Below are 24,401 nucleotides of genomic sequence, written 5' to 3'. Positions count from 1 at the left end.
TGGTCCAGGCTCTTCTGGCTTTCATAGTTTGCATTGATAAGTCAGCCATAATTCTGATGGGCTTTCCTTTGTATGTGACTTGTTTTTCTTTTGCTGCTTTCAGTATTCTCTCTTTGTTCTGTACATTTAGTGTTTTTACTATGATATGTCATGGCGAGTTTCTTTTCTGATCCTGTCTATTTGTTGTTCTGTGTGCTTCCTGTATTTGTATGGGATTGTCGTTCCTTAATTTCGGGAAGTTCTCTTCTTCAATCCTGTTTAAGATCTGGTAAACACCATTAAACTGAAATTCTTCTCCTTCCTCTATTCCTATGATCCGTAGATTTGATCTTCTCGTGGTGTCCCCTATCTCTTGTATATTCCATTCTTGTGTTTTTTTTAAATTTTCCATAATCTGCTTGAGTGATCCAGTTCTTCAACGTTATCCTCCAGTGTTGATACTCTGTTTCCCATTTCATTCATTCTACTGGTGAGGCTTTCCCATGTTGTTTCAAGTTGGCTTATTGAATTTTCACTTCCTTCTTCATTTGTGCCTGAGTTTTCCTCAATGTTTCTATCTCTTTTGTGAATTCATTCAGAAATTTATCCCTATCTTCTTTTACTTCTTTGATTTGTTTGTTCATGTGTTCTTTAAATTCGTTGAATTCCTTGATCATGTTGATGATTGTTCTTTTAAATTCAGTGTCCTGGCTTATCTCTAGGGGGTTCTTCCTGTAGAACTCTTCTATAGGATTGGTGAACTTTGGTGGGTACATAGAGTTTTGGTTTTCCATTTTATTATTCTTTCATTGTGATTTTGGCATGTGAATTTCTTTTGTTTATGATTCTGATATGAGAATTAAGTTGAAATATGCTTCTGTTTGTATTACCTGGGTGCCTAGATCCTTTCTGTATTGGTTATGTAGGTACAGCATTCAGGTTCTCTCAGGTTTAATTTGGAGGGAAATGATGGCTTCAGATTAGCTATTCAGGAGTACCCACCAAAGCCCAATTCAGTTTCCAGTCAGGTACACTCAGGCTTCCTTTACCACATGGAGGCAGGGTCCAGGGGCTCTCAGCCAGTCCCCTGCGTTCTGAGGCCCTCTGCCTGAGGGAGGCCAGAGGAAGGCCAGAACAGGACACTCTCTGGAGTTCTGCTGAGATCAGAGCCGCTACACTGATGGAGATCTGAACCCACTCTCTCAGGCTGTCTGCTAGATCTCAGCCTTAGCCTACCAATGCCAGATCTGCCCTGGGGTCTTGGGAGGGGCCTCATGAAATCCCAGGTAGGGGGATGGGTATGGTGCAATTAGCAGAAGGTCACCACCAATGGAGGCAGGATCTGGGGGCTCTCAGCCAGTCCCCTGTGTTCTCAGGCCCTCTGTCAGAGGGAGGCCAGACAGAGGCCAGAACTCAGCACTCTCTGGTGGTCTCCTGAGAAATTTTTTAAATTAAATCTTTTAAAAAGTGGTCTCTCAAAACAACAAAAATAACAATAAAACACACCAGATATGGCAGCCCATGCCCCCTTTCCCATTACTCAGTGGGTAGAGTCCGGAGGTGGTCAAGCCAATCCTTGGCTATGTAGTGTTAGTCTAGTTTAAGCTAAATCTCCTGGGTTTCTTTTAGGTACAGTGCACTGTGATTCTTGGTGGCTTGTACAAGGAGGGTCAGCAGCTCCTGGAGTGTGGTGTGCCCCCAGCTTGGATCTTCCTTCCAGGCTGCTGTGAATCATTATGTGTTTCTCTTTCGACACCTGCCATGCATTTGTGTTTTTCACACACAAGTTTTCGTACCAGGGATGGCTGGTATGCAGAGCGCTGAATCCTAGAGCAGCTGTCCTAGCACTGCTGTCTGTGCTGTAGCTTTCTTCAAATTATGGGTTAGTCTTTCCATTTTTATTTAAAAAACTTGGAATTCCTCCCCCTAATAGCATGTTTAGTGTAGAAACTTAAAATATTTTGTGTCACTTTCTGATGTTTGTAGTACTCCTATTTTTTCTTGTTGATTTCATAGAATTCTGTGGATTTAGTGGTTTGCAGTCCTTCACAAATATTTCCTCCAGGTTGTCATTTGCTCTTATGTCTATGGTAGCTCTTTAATATGAGGAAGTTGAATAGCTTTCCTCACTCGGATTTGCAGTGCTCTCTTCTGTGCTTTTGCTCTGTGAGCTCTCTGTGGTAAAGGAGGCCTTTCTTATTTTGTAGTAAATTCTTTAAGTTTCATTTGTGGGTCATAACATTTGTGAAATTTCAGGTCCGTAAAATGTGTGCTTCGTGGTAGGAATCTTCATTTTCACAAGCTGTCTACTGACTCAGCACATTTATGGGGAAATCCATCCTTTTCATGTCGTTTTACTGTGCTAGAATTCCCCAAATTGTTCCATTCTGAGACTTTGATCTGTCTTGGTGCTGTCTTGTTTTCCGTCACTGCTTTATAAGATAGCGTTTTAGTCACTATACTTTTATCATGTACTGTTCCAGTCTATTTTGGTTTTTTAATGAGACTTCTGAGGTTTTCCATAGAATTATTGTCCCTTTGGTGAATGTGGAATGTTAGTCATAATATAAAAGTGACCTTTCCTCCATCCCTGGGATGGTCCTGTGAGCCGTTAGATGGTGTGCAGTGAGTTCTGATGTGGCCAGGGCCGGTGCTTTCCCTGCTGGGGTGGTTGCCTTGGTGAAGCTCAGCCTCTAATCACAGAGGGACTTTTCATCTAGCAGCAAATGTTGCTTGAAAGTCTGCAGTGATGATTTGGTCTGCATCACATTGGTGTTATCAGTGATAAAGTGGTAGTAAGACTGTAGCGAACAGTCAGTTCCTCAACTAGAGAAGCCACACAGAGGAAGTGGAGCTGACAGACCTGGATTTGAGTGCTGTCTGCCAGTTCATTGCAGGGTGACTTCTCTGAGCCTCAGTTTCCTTATCATTGAAATGGGCCTAGTTATGCTCCATTGCTGAATGCTTCCCAGGCCTCAGTGAGGCTGCCATGCCTCATGCTCACTGGGTTTTCTCCTGCAACCTCATTTGCTGCCCTTGTCTGCTGTCTTCTTCTGCTGCTGTGAAAGGCCACAGGGCTCAGTTTTTGGTGCTTTTTTTTCTGGTCTCACAGCTTCAAATACCATCCAAGCTGGAATGTCCTCCCAGTGCTCTAGCACAGACTGCTCCTTGCATGTCTGTGGGCCTATGTCTGATGACTCCTCTTGACAGCCCCTCACATTCCAGTGCTCAGCACCAGTTCCTGATCCTCCTTCCCAGACCCTGTCTCATGTGGGCTGGGGTAACCAGACTTTGAAGTGAGATAGAAAATATTTTAGGTTTGGAGAACCATGCATATTTTCTGACACAGTTTTGCCTTCTTTTCTGTTTTTGTTTCTATAAACGTTAGTGAAAACATTAAAAGACTATTCTTAACACCCAGCTGCATAAAAGCAGGAAGCAAGCTGTATTTGGAATTGGGCATAGACACTAGATGCAGTCTTAGTAAATGGCTACTCATTTTCAGAAGCCCAGGTCAGTTTGGAAAGCCTTACTCTCACCCACAAAGGGTCCCTTAGCAAGTCCTAATGTTCCCTCTACAGCATGATCTAGAATCCGCATACTTCTTCACGCCTCACAGTGTCCTTTCTTTGTCCAATCCACTGTCATCTCTTGCCTTCCCCTTTGTTTTTAAAGCACAACATAGATTTATTTCATCAGAATTTTCTCAGGTGTATATAAAAAGAAAAATAGAGAACTAATTTGGTGATTTTCCTAGAATGTGCTCCCATTTGAGCCCACCACCTCTGAGTCTGGCTAATGGGTTACATTCCAGCCTTTCACCCATGTCATTGCTGGCACCTATTCCATTGCTGATCACCAATTCCATCTCCAGAAATTTCTCCGACACTGTGGCATTTACTCTGCCAATTTTGTTCCCGGGCATTCTCTGACCCTCTGGGGGCGTGAGGATTGGCCTCGTCCCTGGGACATGCTGCCCTCCTTCCCGAGGCTTTGGGGCTCTCTCCTGGTTTTGGCTGACCATTTAGGGCGTGCTGGGCTCTCCTTTTGCTTGTGAGCTACTGTGACAGGTCTGTTGGCTCACGTGATGCCCTTACATATAGGTTGTTGCTTTGCGGAAAGATTGAGGATCAGGATGCTTCCTCCCTCAGAGGTGAGAGTAGGCTTCTGTCATATTTATGTCCTATTGCTCTGTCCTTGACTATGGTGGATGTTCAGTTACAAAGCAGAGTTTTTAACTTAAAATATTCTTTAGTGATTTTTCTCCAGAGCAACAACAACAAAAACAAGCTTTGTTTGGAAATATCATCATAAAACCTAGAACTGTGCATGCTAATTCAAAAGAAAAGTTTTGAGTAGTGTTGAAGAATGAGTAAGTGTCCTGCTGTTGAGCTACATGGCTATATCCTCAAGCAGAATAGTTTTTAAGACATTTTGGAGTGCCAGTTAAACTGTGTGCACATACCCAGAATGCACGTAGTATGGTGAAGTGGCTGCCGAGTGGCAGGCCCACATTTGCATTTGCACACAGGGCACACTCTGCCATTGCTGCAGAAAGCACCTGTAAGTCATTCTGACTTTTAGACACATTTCAGTTTCACAGATTAAGATGTGAAAAGTATGCATCTTGGAACTGATAAAAGAAGGTGGTTCATTTAATTGGCAGCATGAGCCTAGGAGCAAGGAATGGCCTTTGTCACCCCCGTTTTACAGAGGATGCACCAGCATCTTAGCTGTTGTTCCACTAATGTCCTTGTGCCCTGGGGTTTCTCACTAGTGACCCTCTTGAAACAGAGGCCGGATCCCTACTCCTGGGTCCAGAGCCCTGTCATGGATACAGCTGTGCACATTCCACATCAAAACCCAAGTCCTTTGTGGGGTCCCATTAATCCTTGTAGCTTGCTTACTTTCTCTCTGCCCACATTGCCTCCTGCTCTCCTTGACCCTTGTCTGGTCTCTCCAACATCTGGGTGGGTCTCCTAGTTATAAGACCTACCAAGTGCATATCCACAGAACATTTGGTTTTCCCTGGAATGCTTTTCTTTCCATATCCTACCAGACTTTAGTCTTTACTGAAGACCTCATTCTGAGCGGGTCCTTCCTGGGTAGTGTGTATAAAACCTCACCAAACTGTCCACCGTCTCTGCTTCCCATGTTTCTCTCTGGGTCGTCTTTCTCAGGTGGACTGTCTGCTTCCCCCTCCCCCATTTTTGTCTCTGTTGCTGGAGAAGCTCTCCTGCCAATTACCTCATACCTTTCTCCCTGTTTCTCCAATGTACTGTAGTTTCCTTATTTACGATGTTTCTGTGTCTTCCTCTCGATTGTTAGCTCATACTGCATTTGTTTTGTGTCCTCAACATCCAGAACAGTACCTAGCTTTACAGCAGGGGCTAAGTAAATTTTTGTGGGGTGAAGGGAAGAAATGTGAAGTACCTTGCATAAAGTGTTGGGGCCATTGTCGTACTTCAAAATGCCAATTATTTCCTTTCCATTTCATTTCAGACTGGGTTAAATCAAGTACTTGTGAATTAGGTGTTTTAAAATATGGTTGAAGAACTCACCATTAATGAATCTTCTCGGGCATCTTTTTAATGAAGTGTAAGAGTATTGAGCCGTCACCCTCTCTTCTGCCTGAGAGCCTAATTTTTCTCATTGATTGGCTTATTTAAAGTGATGCATCTCTGTTTATTACATTTTTCCTTCCCATAGGATCTCATTACCTCGGAAGGGACAGGCCAGTCTGGGGAAAGGTTTTACTTTTAAAAGTACTTTGTACCAGTGTGTACAAAGAGAAAATGATCTGTAAAGAGACTCATCAGTCAGTGGTATGCAAGGATCTAGTGGGAAAGCCATGGCATCACATATTTCTGCCTTTAAGAAAGATGTGCAGTGGAGGTTCCCTCTTGATTGAGTATACTCACAGCTGCTAGGGAGGATGGATGGTGCAGTGCTTTCATGTTATGTAATCACAGAGAAGCCTTTCATAAAACACGGGGTTCTTTGAGGCTCAGTGCTGACTCCTTGGGGTCTCAGAGTCCTTGGGGACTCCACTTCCTTCAGTCTAATCTTCCCTTAAACCCTTAAGAAGACCTTTTCTGTAAGATTTATGAAGAGGTAGTTTCCAGGTTTCAAGCACTCTCATAATGTGTAATAATTAGACAGGTAGAACTGAATATGGAAATGAGGCTGAGTAGCTGCCCTCCCTTTCTTCTTAATAAAGAGCCCTGGGTGCCATCGGTTGAAATAGTCTAGGAGATGCCAGTGTGGAGGGGCTTTTTTTTCTTTCCTCCCTTCTCTGTCCTCTGAGGGAAAGCGAGCTCACTTTGGAGTAAAGTACATCCCGTGGCTCTAGCTTTTAACTCAAGAACTGCAAGTGAGATGGACATGGTGCTTGAGCAACCAGACTGCATCAGCAACTAGCCTGCATCAGCATTCTTTTTTCTTTATCTTTGAGACAGGGTCTCCCTGTAGCCCCAGCTGTCCTAGAACTCACTATGTAGACCAGGCTGGCCTTGAACTCACAGAGATCCGCCTGCCTCTGCCTCCCAAGTGCTGGGATTAAAGGCCTGCGCCACCACACCTGGCCTGTCAGTATTCTTAACCTCAGTCTTCCTTCCTCTTCCCTTCCTTGAGAGAACGCTGAGGGACCAGGCAGGAGTGGGGCACCTGGTAGACCCTGTGAGCTCCTGGCACTTGTCTTCCTGGGCTGGTGCCTGGGTAGTGGTGGGTGATATCAAAGCCCAGAAGCATCATTTTTGTATTTATTATTTTTTATGTGTATGAGTGTATTGCCTGCATGTATGCAAGTGCATCCATGTTATGCAGTGCCCTTGGAGGTCAGAAGGGGGTGTCAGGTCCCCTGAAACTGGAGTTACAGATGGTTGTTAGTCATCATGTGGGTTCTGGGAATTGAACCTGGGTCCTCTGCAAGAACAGCCAGTGCTCTTAACTGCGGAGCATCTCTCCAGACCCCAGAAGTATGTTTTATAGGTGCACTCTGGGTCCATAGGAAGCTCCTTTAGTCAGCTTTGTCTGAACCACAAGCTCTGTTGGGGATCACTGAGCTTCCTGGACAGTTTGTCTGATGTGAAGATGGAAGTCTCACAAAGTGAGCTGGGGTCTGCCACTTTCACCCAGGTCGGGTGCCCGCTCTTTCCTGCTCTTTTATTTGGTTCTGTGCTATTGTGCCCTGCTGATCCATTCCTCCTTTTATAAAAACGGATGTGCTAATTACAGAGAATCATCATCAGTCCAAGTCTACAGTTTCTTGAAATTCAGTTTTAAAGTACAGAGACCTCTACACTGTATTTTTATTGCTGTAGCTATTTTTGCTCTGATTTGCCGCTGCACAAATTCCTGCCGATGCTGAAGCCGTGAAGCGGTGGCTCTGCAAAGTGCTTGCAGCGAAATGCTGTGACGCTTTCGCAGTACGCTGTCTTCATCGTGGGTGCAGAGCCCTGTGCGGCTGCCAGAAGCAGGAAGGCAGAGCAGGTGAAAGGTGGTGTGTAGAGCCCTGTCCTTTGGACGTGGCACAGCCATTGCTGGTTTGAAATTGGAGCAGCGATGACGACCTGCAGGAAGCCCTTACAAGATTGGGCCTGCTGACATTCTCTGCCAGAAGGGGCAGAAGCACACAAGTTTTACAGTGTGCATGAACCCCCTTCTCTCTAAGGATATGTAAATGGTTAGACATTGCTGGGGGAGTGGGAGACTTTGGTGGTGTAACTCCTGTAAGTAACCCTCTCACCCATGCTTTTGTAAGTAACCCCAGTTAAATTCACTGATTCACCAGGATAGTGTCATAGTCTCTCTCTCTCTCTCTCTCTCTCTCTCTCTCTCTCTCTCTCTATCTGTCTGTGTCTGTGTCTGTGTCTTTTTGCCCCTTGATTCTTGGTGAATAGAAATAAACTCTGCACAAAAAGTCAGCTGGCACTGGGCTCAGGAGAGCAGGCCCAGTGGGAACTCTTCCTACTTCATACCTGGAACAGCCTCTTCAGCCCCATTATGACAATTATGACAGAGGTTTTGCTTCTTATAGCTGCTCTAGAAAATCACCACAGATTTAGTGGCTTAGAGCACCATAGGTTTATGATGTCACACCTCTGGAGGTCTGCAGTCTGTGATCCTGGCGTAAGCATGGCTGTGCTCCTTCTGCAGACTTGAGGGCAGGGAGCTGCTACTTCTTCCTTTGTGGCTTCTTGGCTCTGTTCATCTGATGAGAGCCAGCAGCACAGCATCCTTCAGTCTGTCCTGCTTCCTCCTGCTCCGACTCTGACCCTCATGCCTCCCTCTCATGATACATTGGACCCTCTGCATGATCCAGGATCGGTTCCAGCTCAGGGCACTTTACTTGGCTGTATCTGCAAGCTCCCCCTTTCCCTCTATGTAAAATAACATGTAGGTTCAAGTGAATCTGACCTGTCTATCTTTGTGGTGGCTGTGGGGCTTTATCTACCTGCCACTGTGGGTCATGGGCTCAACCAAGTGTGTGGGCCCTTGTGACTTCTCAACATGTCAGGTTCTCAAAACCACACAGCTCCTGCCTGCATCTGGCATGAATGGGTATTTGTGGCACTGAATGTACATCATCAAGGGAAGATCGTCTCTGAGGGGTTCTATCCTTAGACGGGCACAGTGCCACAGAGACTATCCAAAGTTTACTGTGGGAAAAAAGTAAACAGCACTTTTCTGGAAAAAAAGTATAAGATAGCCTTTCCAAAAACTACTAAAAATTTACTTATGCAAAAGTCGCCTTTTCAGTAAGACTGAACAAACAGTCATGAGACATTTCTGCTTTATTCTTGTGGATTTTTCACTAACAGCAGTTTAAATTGATAGAAATTCCTTCTCCAAGCCCCTTAGCATCCTTCAAGTCCAAGGTATGTGTAAAGTTTGATTTGGCAGTGATGCTTAATTTAGTAGACATTTCAAAGAAGTTGCCTTAAATTCAAAGGAATTCTTCCATTGCTGTCCATTTCATTCAGGTGGAGACCAAATGCCAGAAGGTGATGGCTTAAGCTTCTTTTGCCACTTGGTTAGTTTTATACAAAACTCTATGCAATGTAGCCGAGCAGCTGAATCAGCTGTGGGGAAACTGATCAAGTAGGAACAGGTATAGTGGAAAGCCAAAACAACAAGTCCTTTGCATGGTAACTGGGTAAGAAGCAGGACATGGTGGCCCAGACTGGCCATCCCTGTGGCCATCCCTGTGGGCTTCTATATGTCAACACCCACGTGAGTATGACTTCCTGCTAGAGCCAGAGCTAGATGCTCTCCCCACTGCTGCCTAGGGTATTCCCTTCCACCACAGACAGTCCATAGGCAGGGATACCTCTACTCCTTGAGGTTTGCTGGACCTCTCTATCGAAGCTGAGGCAGGGCAGTGAGTGTTCCCATTCCTTCTTTCCTAGTCTAAATCCTTCACTGTCCTGCTATTATCCAGTAGGTCAAGCAGTTGTCCCCAGTTAGGGCTTGAGCACTGGACAGAGCTGAGGGTCACTGGACTCTCGACTCCATTTCTCTGACTCTCTAGTGACATTTGAATTTAGACAGTGTTTGTCAGGCCCAGGCTATCTTTCTTGGGTTAGAGGCCAGCAGTGGTCATCAGCTCACTATTTCAAAGGATGAGCCAGGAGATCCTATTAGATCAACAGACAGAGACACAAAGAATACTTGGAAACAGATTCTGAAAATATGACACCTGATTTTTTGAGGAACAGTAGAGATTTCCCTCTTCCCACCCCAGTCTATGGAGGGATCACACATTTCTGAGGAAAATTGGAGCAGGTGGTGAAATACTGTGTCTGCAGTGGAAGCTTCCAGACAGCCCAGCATCCCAAAGGGTGCTGCCTGCAAACTACAGGGCTCAGCGTGCCCAGAGCACCTTTTCCTTTCCACCTGTGAAGCAGCCTTCGTGCTCCACAGTGGCCATGCCCACCAGCTGGATCTTTGATACATCTTTCCTTTGTGGAAGCAATTTAATGCCAGAGCCAAGCACCATTGGGAGGAGATGGCCTGTTGTATTCGTCTGTTACTTTTCTTTTTCAGCTTTTAAAAGTTAAGGTGTCACACACGGTGTGCAGTTCCCAAGTGTACAGCTTAGTGGAGTGTTAAACGTGAGGTCACCACAGTCAAGGACAAGAAACAGATATTGCCAGCCTCCAGAGTCCCCTGCCTTCAGGAGCTGCTGCTCTGACTTCTGGCACCGTCTCAAGGTTTGCCTGTCTGTAGACTTTTATATACTGATTTAAACAACATTCTTTTAGGCCTGATCTTTTTAGCATTTCACTTGTGAGATTTTTCTAGGCTGTCATGGTTTTTCTTTTTGACACTAGGGCCCCGAAGTCACTTAAGAAAAATTTCACAAGTAATGAGATCATAAATTCCATAGTTTGTAACTGGGAAGGCTTTGCTGCTGCAATTAGCTTTCTTTCAAGGAGGCAGAGGCTCTGCAGAGCCTGGGTGCTCTGCACACACTGTCCTCCAAACAGGGTGGCTCAGCTCTCTTCATCTTCCTTATAAGCAAGATTTGATTCAGTAGAATTTTGACTGTTTACAAAAGTTAGATCTTACTTCGGAGGACAAAAAAACAAGATTGATTAGACCTCTATGTCTTTCTTGAGAATTAAGGGTTCCTAGACCTCTGGCCAGATAAAGTCCTCATATCAGGACAGAGCCACTCTGGGCTGGATGGGGCTCAGACAAACATGAACTCCTCTGAACCTTCAGCTTCAGGAACCACTGGCACCATTTTGTGGTCCTTGGTGACAGTTCTGTTTCTCTGGACCTCGTGTGATGGAGGAACCATCATAGCCTTCCAAGGATGGGTCCTGATGATCAAGATGCTTTACTGTTAAGACTTAGATGGCTCTAAAGCACAGTCACAAGAAACTAACCCCTTCATAACCAATCCTTTCATATAACCAACACCTTCATAACCAACCCCTTCATATAACCAACATCTTCATAAACAACCCCTTCATGTAACCAACCCCTTCATATAACCAACCCCTTCATAACCAACCCCTTCATAGCCAAGCCCTTCATATAACCAATCCCTTCATATAACCAACCCCTTCATAACCAACCCCTTCATATAACCAACCCCTTCATATAACCAACCCCTTCCATCCATAGTTTGGTGCCACATGAATGACCTTTACAGACCTTTATCTATCTTCATACAAGATTACATAGATAGGATTGTGTAGTTATGTTGTTCTTCCCCCTAGCATGTCAATGCTTGGCAGTTGTGCAGCCCATCAGTAACAAGTTTGACAGTTGTCCATTGCATTAAGGTGGTGACCCATGACTTGCATTGTCATACACTTATCTTCGGACAGTCTGTTACTTTTATCTTTTTTCACTATTATAACTTTTGTTGCAGGGCCTTTCTTTTACATTTATTCTTTTCCTTCATTTGAGTACTTCTTAAGACACTTTTTAGGAACAGAGTGGCTATTTCATTTTGTAACTGTACATTAACCAGTGATTTACTTATTTTTTTTTTACCAGAGATTTGGAAATATGTCTTAACTCTTTCATTTTTAGTAACACTTTGTGTTACTAAAAATGCTTAGTAATAGTTATCAAGTTTTCTGTGCTGTAATTAGTATTTACCTGACAACTCATAAGTTGAACAACGATATGACCCACTCTTCATAAGGCTTGTGTAATACCAGTTCACTATGCTGTGTGTTTGCTGTTGTAAGGATTTCTTCTGATGGACTGAATTGAGAGGGCATGTAGTCATGTCTTCTTTTTGGCTATGCTCTTTCTGGAGTCTTGGTTTGCATTTGTTCATTCCATGTCTGATTCAGGCACTGCCCTTGTTGGAGCTCTTGGCCAGTTGACAGGAATTTTAAGGAACTGGAACAGATGACAGTCTCCTGTGAAGGTTCTCTGGGGACTACAGAGAATGGGGTTCGTGGATATTTCTTCCCCCAGCTGTCTCTAACCCTCATCACTGTCTCCATCCTTCCATTTCAACTTGACATCACTGGCTCACCAGGGCCTCCCTCACAGGGCAGCCTCAGAGCCATACCCTCTCTTCATCCTCCCTATTGTGGAGCACTCATGGTTCTTGGCCACGTGTTGGGGCATGTTTGCTGGCCCCCATTTAGGTGATGAGTTCCATGAGGGCACCAGCTCTGTCATCTTGTTCCCTCTTGTCTCCTGTGGTCAGGTGTAGTCCTGGCACACAGTGACTGTTCCATGATGCTTGCTGAGCACAGCCACCCAGGTTGTCACTTGAACTTTCTACCTTGCCTGTCTCTACTTCCTTCATGTTCTTCTGTTCCTCTCTGTCTCAGTTCCTCCTGCAGTCTAGTTTGTTTCCCTCCCCGCAGCCACAGAGTGAAATCCGAGTCACCAGTGGTTGCTCAACGTTTGCTTTCTGTCTGTACAGCTCAAATCTCTGGCTTAGCTCAGGTCACTTGTTTTCTGGTGGTTCAGTTACGTGTGGCTAGAAGTGTGTATGTTGAGCAGGCCATGTCCCAGCTCTAGTGGCATCCATAGCTTGATTGTAGGGAGGGAAGGAGGGTGCCTGAGTTGACCCAGTGGGTGCCCCCATATCCTCTCCTTGGCCTCCTCTCCAGTAGCCTCCCTCATCTCAGCACCTAGGATATAGAATGAAAAGGACATAGTTCTGGTCCCGGAGTGCCCACAGTCTGTGAGGGTGCTTACAGATCAGCAGAGATGAATTTGTCAACTGCTTTGACCATTAAGAAAATTAAGTCTTGTATTGGACAATTCAGCCAGCAGAAAGCAAAAACTTCTGCTGTCACGAAGCTGAAATTCCTGTGAGTGAGTCACATGACAAACGATAAAAGTCAATAAAGATATGCGATATTACAATGGAAACCTTGAACCGTCTCAAATACTGAGGAAGTTGGCATATGAAAGTGAAAATATCAGTGTGAAATGATTCCATCTCAGTATAAAAATATGAGTTCCCAGGTATCAACTGAATCAGTCAAGAGGGTAGGGCTGCCTTTTTACAGAGCATGGCTGTGGAAAGATTCAGAAGTAACATTTTAATGAAGGCTTGAGAGAGCTGAGCCAGCAGAGTGTGAGCGACCTGGAAGGTGCCTGAGAACTGGGAATAGAAGCCCCAAGCCCTGGAGGGTGGTGGGTACCTAGTGCAGAGATGGAGCCACGATTAGGGCCTGTAGCTGTTGTAGGCATTGGCCTTTGCTCAGGGTGAGAGACGATCAGGAGCCTTTGAGAGGCAGGGCTAGGTGTCTTTGATAATATTTTTGATTCTATACCTGCTTATCCTTTTTTTTGAGACAGGGTCTCTCTGTAGCCTCAGCTGGCCTAGAACTCCTTATGTAGACCAGGCTAGCCTCAAGCACAGAGATCCTCCTGCCTCTGCCTGCTGAGTACTGGGATTAAAGGCGTGTGCCACCACACCCAGCTAAGTGCTTATTCTTTACTATGATTTGTAACATTTTTCCCCTGCTCTCTTTTCACTCTTTGTTGTAGGTTGACTTAATTAGAACTTAATTTTTGGATTGCCTTAGTGTCGGGGGTGAACAGCAGGAGGACAATAGAGTCACTGCCTAGTAGTATGTTGGCCACTGTAGGAAGGCTCTGTCTCTGGGGGAACTGCCTACAATCTAGCCTCATCTTTTAGGGGCTTAACTTGGGGTGCTTACAGTCCAGTGCCTGAGTCACCCTTGAACTAGACAAAGGTTAGTATCTCTTGTTTCCCTCTGGGGCCTCTGATTAGCAGGGAAGAAGGAGCCCAAAGTGACAGGGTGAGCTGGACAGAGAAGACATTTCTCCTGCCACTTCCCTCTTGGTAGCCCTTTCCGATGGACAGCCATTCCGTGAAATGGGTCATCTCTATGTGTGAGGGGTACAGACCTGCTGTTCCTGGTATAAGTTCTTTTAGCTCTAATTAGCTGAAAGAATTCATCTGTGCTTCAGGGTGGATAGACCAGGGTTCTGAGGATGGTCTTTCTCACTCCAATTCATGACGTGAAAAGTTACTTAGATTTGTGGTCCTAGTTCATCATCTATAAATGGATGATGCTTCCTGCATCCCTAGTTTGAGTGCCTGGTGGGACCATACCCAACCTGGGCAGCTCCTGATGTCTGGTAGTACAGTAGGTAGAGCCGGCAGGGAACATGAATGACTTTTAAAAATTACCCTCAATCTTTGCTTTAAATCCTTTTTTCTTTTCCCAGGATGCTGTATGATTTTCAGTATGCAGCTGTCTGCTGTTTACCTTTCAGCCCTATAACGCCAATCTAACCTGAGTAAACACTAGGTTGTCCAGGCCCCTTTCCTTAGACTTTGCAGGAGTCTTGTGGTGGAAATGGCCTAATAGTTTCAAAATTGCTTCTTTATGATTAGTCATAAATCTGCATTCCATTATTTTAATTAGGCAGCAAAAGAGTATGTCAAAGGCTCTCTCAGGCTGTTGCATAAGGCTGTATTTATTGCCAGGCAGGGTTACCTGTGTAGTGAGATCTTTGGAGCCACCTCCTTCCTTGAATGTGGTGTAGTCACAGAAGGCCACATCTGAGGCAGTTCTCTTTCTTCATTTCAAGGCTTTTTTTTTTTTAAAGAATTATTTTAGTTTTAATTATGTGTCTGTGTAGGTATGTGTACATGTGAGTGCAGGTACCCATGGAGTCCAGAAGAGAGTGTCAAATCTCCTGGAGCTGGAGTTATAGTAGTTATGAGCTGACTGACATGGGTGCTGGTTACTGAACCCAGGTCATCTGCAAGAGCAGTACATGCTCTTAACCTCTGAACCATCTCTGTAGCCCTTCAAGTTCTGGGAGGCAATCAAAGGCTGTGGCTATTTTGGAGTCTCTTACACTACCATGACCAGCAGATCAAAGGGTGGTTTCTCCTGTGTGGCACTGTGGTCTTCGTGCATACGCTTGTGACTATATATATAATGTGTGTTTTTCAGTAGGCGTTTGACTAATAATTCACCTCTGGTTTTTCATACCACCTAAGCATCATTTCTCTCCTCTTTCTTCCCCTGTATAACCCTCCCTCCTCCTTCCCCAGTTAAAATACCCCATTTCTCCCTTGATACTACCTGTCTCCTATTATCCCCCTCTTTGAGCTCCTTCCTTTTTACCCCCATGGTTCCTTTCCATTTTCTTGTCTGAGTCTCTGTTTCTTCACTTAGTATAACAGTTTTTAGTTCCATCCATTTACCTGAAAATTTAATAATTTTGATTTTCTTTACCACTAAGTAGAGCTTCATTGTGTAAATGTCCCACATTTTCATTATCCATTCATCATTTAGGTTGTTTTCATCTCTTCGCTATTATAAAAAGAGCAACAAACACTGCTGCACAAATATCTCTGCAGTAGAATGAGTCCTTTGGTTATATGCCAAGGAGTGGTATAACTGAGTGGGTCATATGGTAGATTTAATTTTAGGTTTTTTTTTTTTTTAAGAGTTCTCCACACTGCTTTCCACAGTGGTTATACCAGTTTGCAATCCCACCAGCAGTGGATGAGTGCTACCCTTTCCCCACATCCTCACCAGCATTTGGTGTCATTTGTTCTCTTGATCTTAGCCAGTCTGACTGGGGTAGGATGATATTTTAAAGTGGTTTTAATTTGCATTTCCTTAATTATTAAGGATGTTGAATACTTTTTAAGGTGTTTAGCCATTGATATTTCTTCTTTTGTGGCTGGCAAATATTTTTCTCCCACTCTATGGGCTTTTCTTCATTTGATTGCTTGTTTTTCTTTGCTGAACAGAAACTTTTTAGTTTAATGAGGCCCCACTTCATTATAATTACCCTCTAGTTATAACTCACATGCTTTACAAGTGAAAAGTCATCACGCTTTGGACTTGAAGATTTAGTATAGTTAAGGCTGGAGAGATGACTCAGCAGCTTAGAGCACTTGCTGTTCTTCCAGATCTAACATCAGTCTCCCCAACCCCCATGTTGTGCAGCTCATGACTGCCTTAACTCCAGCTCCAGCTCTAGCTGCAGGGCACCCTCTTCTGGCCTCCTCAAGTACTCACACCTACATGGCATAGACACACACACACATATATATACACACACACACACACACACAAATAAATAAAAAGTCAGTAAAATCTAAAGTTTTGTTCATTCACTTGGAGTATTGGGTATGCCTTTGGCAGTAATATGCTTACACCATTTTCTTTGTGCTGCTCTTGCCAAGAGTGTTGGTCATGTAAGATATGGAAGTTTTCCTGGCTGTTTCTAGCCCATTCTGACTTAATAAGATGCATGAAATATGTTCGTGTGTGTACATACCCAAGTGTTGGTCTGCTGAGATGAATAGGACGTGGCAGCTGACAGCAGCAGAGCATGTGAACAGGAGCGACAGTGCATTGTGGGAAACAGACTGAAGTATAATGGTGTGTGGAGGGATTGGTGTGGTCTATAGCTGTGGTAGAGGAAGCATGTTCACATCTAGGTTGATCTGGAAAGAAAAATTGGAAAGGAAGTAGGGCTGAACTATAAACCTCAAGGTATGTGCCCAGTAATCCACTTGGTCTAGCTAAGCCCTGCTCTCCAAAGTTTCCAAACCAACACCACCAGCTGAGGATGAAATGTTCACTCATGTGCTTATGGGTAACATGTTACATTCAAACCACAACACATTGGCTCACAGAAATGTTGAAGAAAGCTCCAGGGTATCAAACTTGGGTGATTAGATGTAGAACACTGGGAGGGCTACAAGTGGAGCTCATTTGGTGAGGAAGATAATGAATCCAATGTAGGACATTTGGGTAGCTAAGAAGCCAGTTCAGCTGATGGCTGAATACTGAAGAATTAGATATAGGGAAGAGATCTGAGTAGATGTAGATTTTGGCATCAAGTGTTTGCCTCAGCTGTAGGAGATCATCATGTGCAAGGATGCTGCAGAATGCACAAAGAGAACGAGTGGAACAGCATGGGGCATCAGTTCATAAAGCATGCATGGACTGCCTCCATGGTACACCATGACCAGCCAGAGAGGCACACAGGTGGCAGTGATGTGTTTCAAAAAAGATTTCTGGGTCATAGGTAGTCAGCAGTCTTTGGTAGTGGAACCATCTGAAAGGAAATCCAGGGTAAGAGCAGGTCTTCCTGCCAGATGTGCCTTCTGCCAGATTGCATTGGCTTCAGGAGCACAGAGCAGGGAGTATAGGGGCTGCAGCTGCACACAGATCTTGCCCAGCTGGTCTGAGGGGCAGCATGGGGCCTTCCAGAGGAGCTAGCATTTCTGGAGACCCATGCTGCAGGGGCCGTGGTTGTATCTCCCAGATCCTTGTACCATTAGGACCATTTACTACTGCAGAAGTAGGTCATACGTCTGTTTGGTTGGACATGTTTGTATATTACAAATGGAGGTTTGATTATCCCTCATCAAGAGCAATGTAATATGCCCCATGTATCCATGACTTTGTTAAACATGTACACCTGTCCACATAATTGTGGAGCATCTATATGTTGCTAAAACACTGGCCTTTGGGAGAGCAGTGCGTTATATTTCTGATGTTGCTTCTGGCATCTCTGAAAAAATGCTGTTGGCCTCCTACCAGCATTAAGAGGTCAGCAACAGAGCTTTCTCCATATGGAATATCTTTCTGCAGGTCATTCTGATGGTCAGGATTTCATCCTTATTGAGATGCCCGAGCCCCTCGATGTTCTGGCCTCCAACTTCTCCATGCCACCTCTTGACTTCCTGCAGACTTCACACTTACGGTTCCAGAGGGAAGACCTGGCTGTTCCATGGTCCTGACCATGCTGCGGTCCATTCCTCTGAGCCCTCTCTCACCATGTGCACCTCTCTTTCCCCCTTGCCCTTCGCTCTAGGTGGCTGGGCCTCCCTTTCTTCTTGCTTTAGGAGCCTCTCTGGGGATCTCCCTGGGGGAAGCTGGCCACTGTTCCATGGAGAGCTCTGTCCCCTTGTTGACAGCTGATCATGCGGCTTTGCATCTGCACACTGCCCTCTGGATCCCATCTGAGAGTCTGCGCTCCCACCTGGCAAGGACACCTATGTGTGTAGACACCTCCACACTCAGGAGGTGCTGGCCTGGCGACGTTCACCTTGTCCTCCGCTTCTTTCCAGGGAAGCAGTTCAAATGTACAGTGTGTGACTACACAGCAGCCCAGAAGCCACAGCTGCTGCGGCACATGGAGCAACATGCCTCCTTCAAGGTAAGGGGTGTGGGAGAGGACAGTGGACGCTTTGGCTGAACACACACACTAGTGGGATTGCCTTCCCTTTCCAGCCTCTGAGCTGTTCCTTGTGGAGTCCAAGGGTGTCTCAGTTTACTTTGCGCTTGTTTTACCCTAGAAGTGCAGTATTTCCGTGCTTTTGAAACCAAGTCAACAGTGTTCAAGAGGATACAGACAGAAGATAAGGCACATGCGTACCACTGAGAACTGGAGTGATTTAGAGGAAAAAGTGCAGATTTAGGGACCTGTGTTTATGCCTTCAGATCTTGGATTACTTCAAGTGAATTGTGTGATTAAAGCCCACATGGCAGGCTCTTTAAGAGCAGGAGGTAGTGTGCAGAGTGCCCACCAGAATGCCCAGCAGGTCCAGGGCCTTGGTGATGGACTCCTTCCATATTCTCCTAATACTGGTGAGTGGTGTTTCTTTGAGATGTAGGTGGTGATAATCTTCCTGTCCATTCTCATACCATTACATAGCAGAAGAAAGATGACCCAATACAATAGTCTGTTCAGTCAGAACTCTGCGTATCAGTTGGGCAACTTGACCCTTGACATTGTTATTTCTGCTTGTATGTGCACAGAGAAATGGCGTCATTAAGATTTTTGACCGTGTTGCTCAAAAATATGTTTTGAAACTGCCTACTACAGATTCTAGAGAGTTAAGAGAGTATGGAAGGAATGTTGGTCACCACACTTACCGCTCATGTTGATTGAACATCCCAAGTGCGGATTCTGTGTTGGGCAGTACGCATCCATCACCCCAGGTCTCTCCACAGTACATACTGTTGCCCTTGTCTGTCGGATGAAGAACCTGAAACTCAGAATTTAGCTGATGGCCTCTAGTCTTGTCTGCCACATACTCTCAGATTTCAGTTATCTTGTTGACTGGCTTGTGTCCATCACTTGTGAGGTATCAAGGACCTTCCCAGCAGCAAACTTATCCCGTGCTCAGAACATCTTGCAAGAGATGAGTTCATGGAATTTTTCCTCCTGTAATTAAAGGAGTTAAGGGGGTCCTTCAGGAAGTTAAGGACATGTATTATCGACATCCAGGAAGTGAAGAGCCAGACCTTGACCCTCATCCTCTTGCTCCCAGTCCTGTATTCTTTGCACTTGACCTTCATGGTGACTTTGGGGACAGAAGGGAGGAATTGGGACAGCCAGGATCGCTGCAGATTGTTGCTTAGGTTGCTGCTGCTTGGGTCTGCAGTGAACACGAGTTGCTTGGGTAGGACCCATGTATTACCTGGGAGGAGTGCCACCTGTTGAACCAGCGAGGTCTTCAATTTTATGCCTCTTCTGTACCCAATTGAAATGAAGGGCTTCATTTCACATTTCCCAGTGCACAAACCTGTTCATCAGGATTAGCTTTCCAGAGTAGTCAGTTACCATGCTAGAGAGCTGAGAGCCAAAGCAGCTCTCTCTCTCTTCATAGGTGAGAAATTAGACCCAGTGGGGGGTGGTTCTTCTCCCTGCTCCAGCCTTGGTGAGCTTTGCATTCATCCTTGGTTTTCAGTTGGGAAATTTTCTCTTCCCAGCTAGGCTTAGCTGAAGCAAGTCTTCTGTCTTGAATTAAATCCTCCTGTTTTCTTCCTAATTTTTGGACTGTGGTTGAGGTGCATGGAGATCAGTGTGGGAGTCAATCTATTAAGCATCACTCACAGAGCGTTTATCACCTGTTTCTTGCCATCATGTCCTTGGCATCCTGTACTGGGTCTGGAGTTGCTGCACTGAGCTGGTTCCTGAGCCGTGGCTGGTCTCCCTGGGGCCCCCAGTGGATCTGGGCTCTTTCTTTTTCAAATAGTACTACAGCCAGGAATGAGACTCACAGCTGAGTGAGGAACACTACAGCCAACCTTGTGTCTCTTCCTGTAGCTCTCCCATGCCAGTTAGACTAGGTGGTATTTCCCAGTTAATTGAGACTGACAGAGCAGCATGAAATTGCTCCAAGCTGGCCACCTGCATCCCGACAGTAGCAATTGCTCTTTCCCCGTCTTCTCCCCTCTCATCCTCTATCGGTTTTGTCTTGCTACAAAAATAGATTGCCACCAAGTTACTGGGTTGAAACAACAAACATTTATTTAACTATCTTATGTTTAACTCAGGATGCAGACATGCCCTCCTGAGACCAAATGAGAATGCTGGCAAGGCTGGGACTCAGTCTCTTGCCCTTGCCTTTTCCCACTCCTAGATGCTCCCTGCAGTCCCACACCTGTGGCCCCTTCCTCCATGTCAAAGCTAGCAGCACAGTAAGTCCCATCTCATCATCTGCTGTGACTCTCCTCTTCCACTTTTAAAGACCCTTGTAGAAGTGAGTTTTTGTTGGTGAAGTCATGAGTTTGTTCCCAGCCCCTGCATAAAAAGCTCAGTATGGTGGTGCATGCCCGTAATCCCAGCACTGGGCAGGCATGACAGGCAGACACCTGGAGCTTGATGCTTACCCAGTCTAGCTGAACCAGTGAGCTCCAGTTTCAGGACCTTTTCTCAAAGAATAAAATGGAAAGTGATTGAAGATAACGACCTGACATTCACTCACACCTTCATGCGCATGGGCAACACACAACAGGTACACACCACACACACACACCACACACACACACACACAAACACACACAGACACGTGTGCACACAGACACAGACACACAGACACACATACAGACACACACAGAGACACACATATACACATACACATACATAGACACACATACATACACACACACAGACACACACAGACACACAGACACACACACAGAAACACACACACAGACACACACAGACAGACACACACATACACAGACACACACACATACACAGACAGACACACACACAGACACACCACACACACACACACACACACAGACAGACACACATAGACACACACACAGACACACACATAGACACACAGACACACACAGACACACACACGTGTGCACATGCCCCCAAAATAAATAGAAAAGACCTTTGTGAGTGTTGGGGATGTGGCTCTGCAAAGTGTTTGCCTCTATGCACAAAGTCCACTTCCACCTAAGTCAGGAACAGTGGTGCATGCTTGTCGTCCCAATGCCTAGGAGGTGATGGCAGGAGATCAGAATTCATGGCCATCCTTGATTATATAGTAAGTTCAAGGCCAGAGGACACAGGAGACTCTGTCTCAAATAATAAAAAAATGGAAAAACAGGGACCCTTGTGATGATTCTCATATAACCCAGGTAATGTTCTCATTGAATGATCAGGTGATGAATAGCCTAAGTCTTAGTTTATTTTTTACTGTTCTTATTCTTGTTTTTCTTCAGTACTGGGGATGAACCCAGTCCTTATACATACCAGGTGAGCCCTGTACCACTGAGCTACATCCCTAGCCTAATTCTTAACTCTCAATCCTGATGGCCATGGAAAGTAGTGTATTTGCGGCTTTCACAGATTAGGGCATGGGCCTCTTTGGAGGGACATTATTCTGCCAATCATTTCCTTGAAATTTTTTTCCTTTCATATCTACCTGTGGAAGAGCATTTTTATGAAGGTCAAAAAATACATAGTATATACTTTGTATTTCACACCAGTAGTGAACACTGCTAAATATTTAGGTTTCTTTTTTGTTTATTTTTTATATGTATGAGTGTTTTGTCTGCATGTGTATAAGTGCACCCATGTTATGAAATGTCTGCGTAGGGTGTCAGGTCCCTTGGAGCTACCATTACAGTTACTAGACACCATGTGGGTGTTGGGAACCAAACCCAGGTCCTCTGCAAGAGCAGCCAGTGCTCTTAATAACTGATCCATCTCTCTAGCCCTGACACTCAGGTTTCTTTTCCACTAATTTTATGTTGACCCCAGATCCTCAGGAAGGCGCTACTGATTTCTTGCAGTTGTTTTGCAAGATGAAACCAATTTGCTGTTCTTGAGGTAGATTTATACTTTACAACATATGACTTGTGACAGGAAACCCTGAAATAAGGCAAATTCCTAGATTGCTTTTTCAAATGACACATTTTCTATTTATGTATTTACTTAGTATTCACCAAATAAGATTTTGAAAATGCTCATAAACCCTTCTTCATGGGATGCTTTGGTGTCTTATCTTTTAAAGCTGTGCTTGTAGTTCTGTAGTAAATGAAAAAAATTTGATGAAAATCATTACATCGGCTTTACCACTGATAAAGCTCTGTTGGATAACGTGTCCTGGCTTGCTAACAATGCTCCACTTCCTAGCTAGAGGAATCTTCCAGTGAAAGGCTGGGCTGGAGACTGACCCTTTATTCGGTGAGAAATGTTGCCTTTTCCATAGTCATTTTCCTGTTTCCTGAAAATAGACTTGGCAACGTCTTGTCATGGTGCTTAAGTTCCATGCTTCATCTAAGCTTGCCCCTCACAGTTGAGGCTGTGGTTGCTCCCAGTCTGGGCTCTTATAGATAACCCCACAATGGGCATCTTCATGCAGGAAGCATTTCCATGTCATCCTAAACTCTAATGGGTCATGAAATACAGCATACCACTGGGAATTTAAAGATGGCAGAGCCGCGGTCTTTCTTGCAGCTGTCATTCAGAAACCTTCTTAAGGGCAGAGTCAGCGCTCCTGACCTTAGAGTGGGTATCAGGGAGGATGTCTGGATGCAGCCGGCTGCTGTTGAGCTGAAGTGTGTAAGCAGCAGTGGCCTGTGCCTTTCTCGTAGCTGCTCTACACCTGTGTTTCTTACAGATTATAACTCCTCTCACCATTTGTAAGGCTGGTGACCAGTAGGTGAGGATCACCTTGTGGATTTCGTCCTTGTTTAGGATCCCACAGCTCCACAGCTGTTACAGAGATGTTCTTAGTGACATGACCAGGTGATTCATTGTCTGACTCCTTGCACATGAATCAAAAGTTACTATTTTTTAAACAAAGATTTCTTATTTATTTTTATTTTATGTGTTTGAGTGTTCTACCTGCATGCATGTTAAATGCACTCCTGTGTGCAATACCTGTGATGGCCAGAAGAGGGCATTAGATCCACTGGCGTTACTGATGGTTGTCAGCCACCATGTGGTTGCTGTAAAACCAAACCTGTTTCTTCTGGAAGAGCAGCCAGTGCTCTTAATTACTGACCCATCTCTGCAGCTCCAAAAGTCACTATTTTAAAATACTTATCTTTTCATTTAAAGGGGGTGCTGCTTTTTGCTGATGTCATGTCTGTTATTACTATTGAGTTTTAGAGTTAGATCTTGATTCACTGCATCTTGCATCCTGTGAAGCTGGATTTAATTACTGATTCTGAAAATGTAGTTGTGTTGTAGTCTTTCCTGTCATGAGAGGCTTGGGGGAAGGAGAGGGTGCTGCCACGAACATGGCAGGGTAGGATAGAAGAAAGGAGAGGAAGAGAACAGAGGAAGAGAGGAGGGGGCAGAGGAGGAGAGGGGGAGGGCAGAGAAGGAGGAGAGCAGGCTCGATGAACATCAGAGGAACATCAGGCTGAGTGTGAATCACAGCCCCATGTAATCATGGTTGCTCAGATCTAGCATTTTAGCTGATCTGAGCCATTCTTCTTCCTTCCCTGGATTGCTTGCTAGCATGATGGATTGGCTCATTCATTCAAGGGAACTATGCACGATTTCTCTTAGTACACTTGTTACATATCAGTCTCAAAATAATATTTTAAGATAACTTTAAAATCCAAGAGAAATACTAAACCGCTAGAATTATTTTTATTTTCATGTGATGCTATCTTGTATATCTTAGTTTTATGAAGAGTTATAGGTGCATGGAAAGGGAATGGTTCACAAAGAAGGGACTAACTTTGGGTGTGTGATCAAATGTTCAGCTTCACTGATTAAAACATTCAGCAAAGCCATGCTGCATGCTACATGCTACATGCCTTTTTTCACTTACATTGATAAACGTCCAGAAGTTTGGGTGCACCTTCCTTTGCAGGCCATATGGTAACAGCCACATTCATGTCATGGATGGGAGGGAAGGTGGCAGAATCTGTCATGGCTGCAAGTGTTTGACTAGTGGCTCAGCATGGCTACTTGTAAGAATTCTTCTCCTGTGGAGATACTTGCAGTTGCAGATGCAGATAACACAGCTCTGCAGGGTTATTTTACAAATGACTGATATGTCCATGGATAGGACAGCAGTTATGTCAGCAGCTGGCCATCCACATGACAGAATGACCTGTAGCTTCAAAAGAGTCCAGAACCTCTGCTTGGGTCAGTAGAAAGACATTAAAGCCATGTGATAAAATGCAAAAAGATGAACAAGG

The 24,401-nt window shown here is 44.8% G+C and overlaps 1 protein-coding gene across 2 annotated transcripts in view; it reads left to right on the top strand.

The window, feature by feature from the left end:
• Zfat (zinc finger and AT-hook domain containing) overlaps positions 1-24,401 on the top strand; it is a 185,856-nt gene that overhangs the window by 87,972 nt on the left and 73,483 nt on the right. For both annotated transcript variants that reach the window (XM_017800788.2, XM_008843705.2), the window contains exon 10: positions 18,056-18,144. In XM_017800788.2, coding sequence (XP_017656277.1) covers positions 18,056-18,144 — 89 coding nt within the window. The remainder of the gene's footprint in view (positions 1-18,055; positions 18,145-24,401) is intronic.

Source organism: Nannospalax galili, unplaced genomic scaffold, assembly GCF_000622305.1.
Source record: "Nannospalax galili isolate Female #2095 unplaced genomic scaffold, S.galili_v1.0 scaffold662, whole genome shotgun sequence".
NCBI lineage: Eukaryota > Metazoa > Chordata > Mammalia > Rodentia > Spalacidae > Nannospalax > Nannospalax galili.
This window is presented reverse-complemented; position numbering and strand designations above follow the sequence as displayed.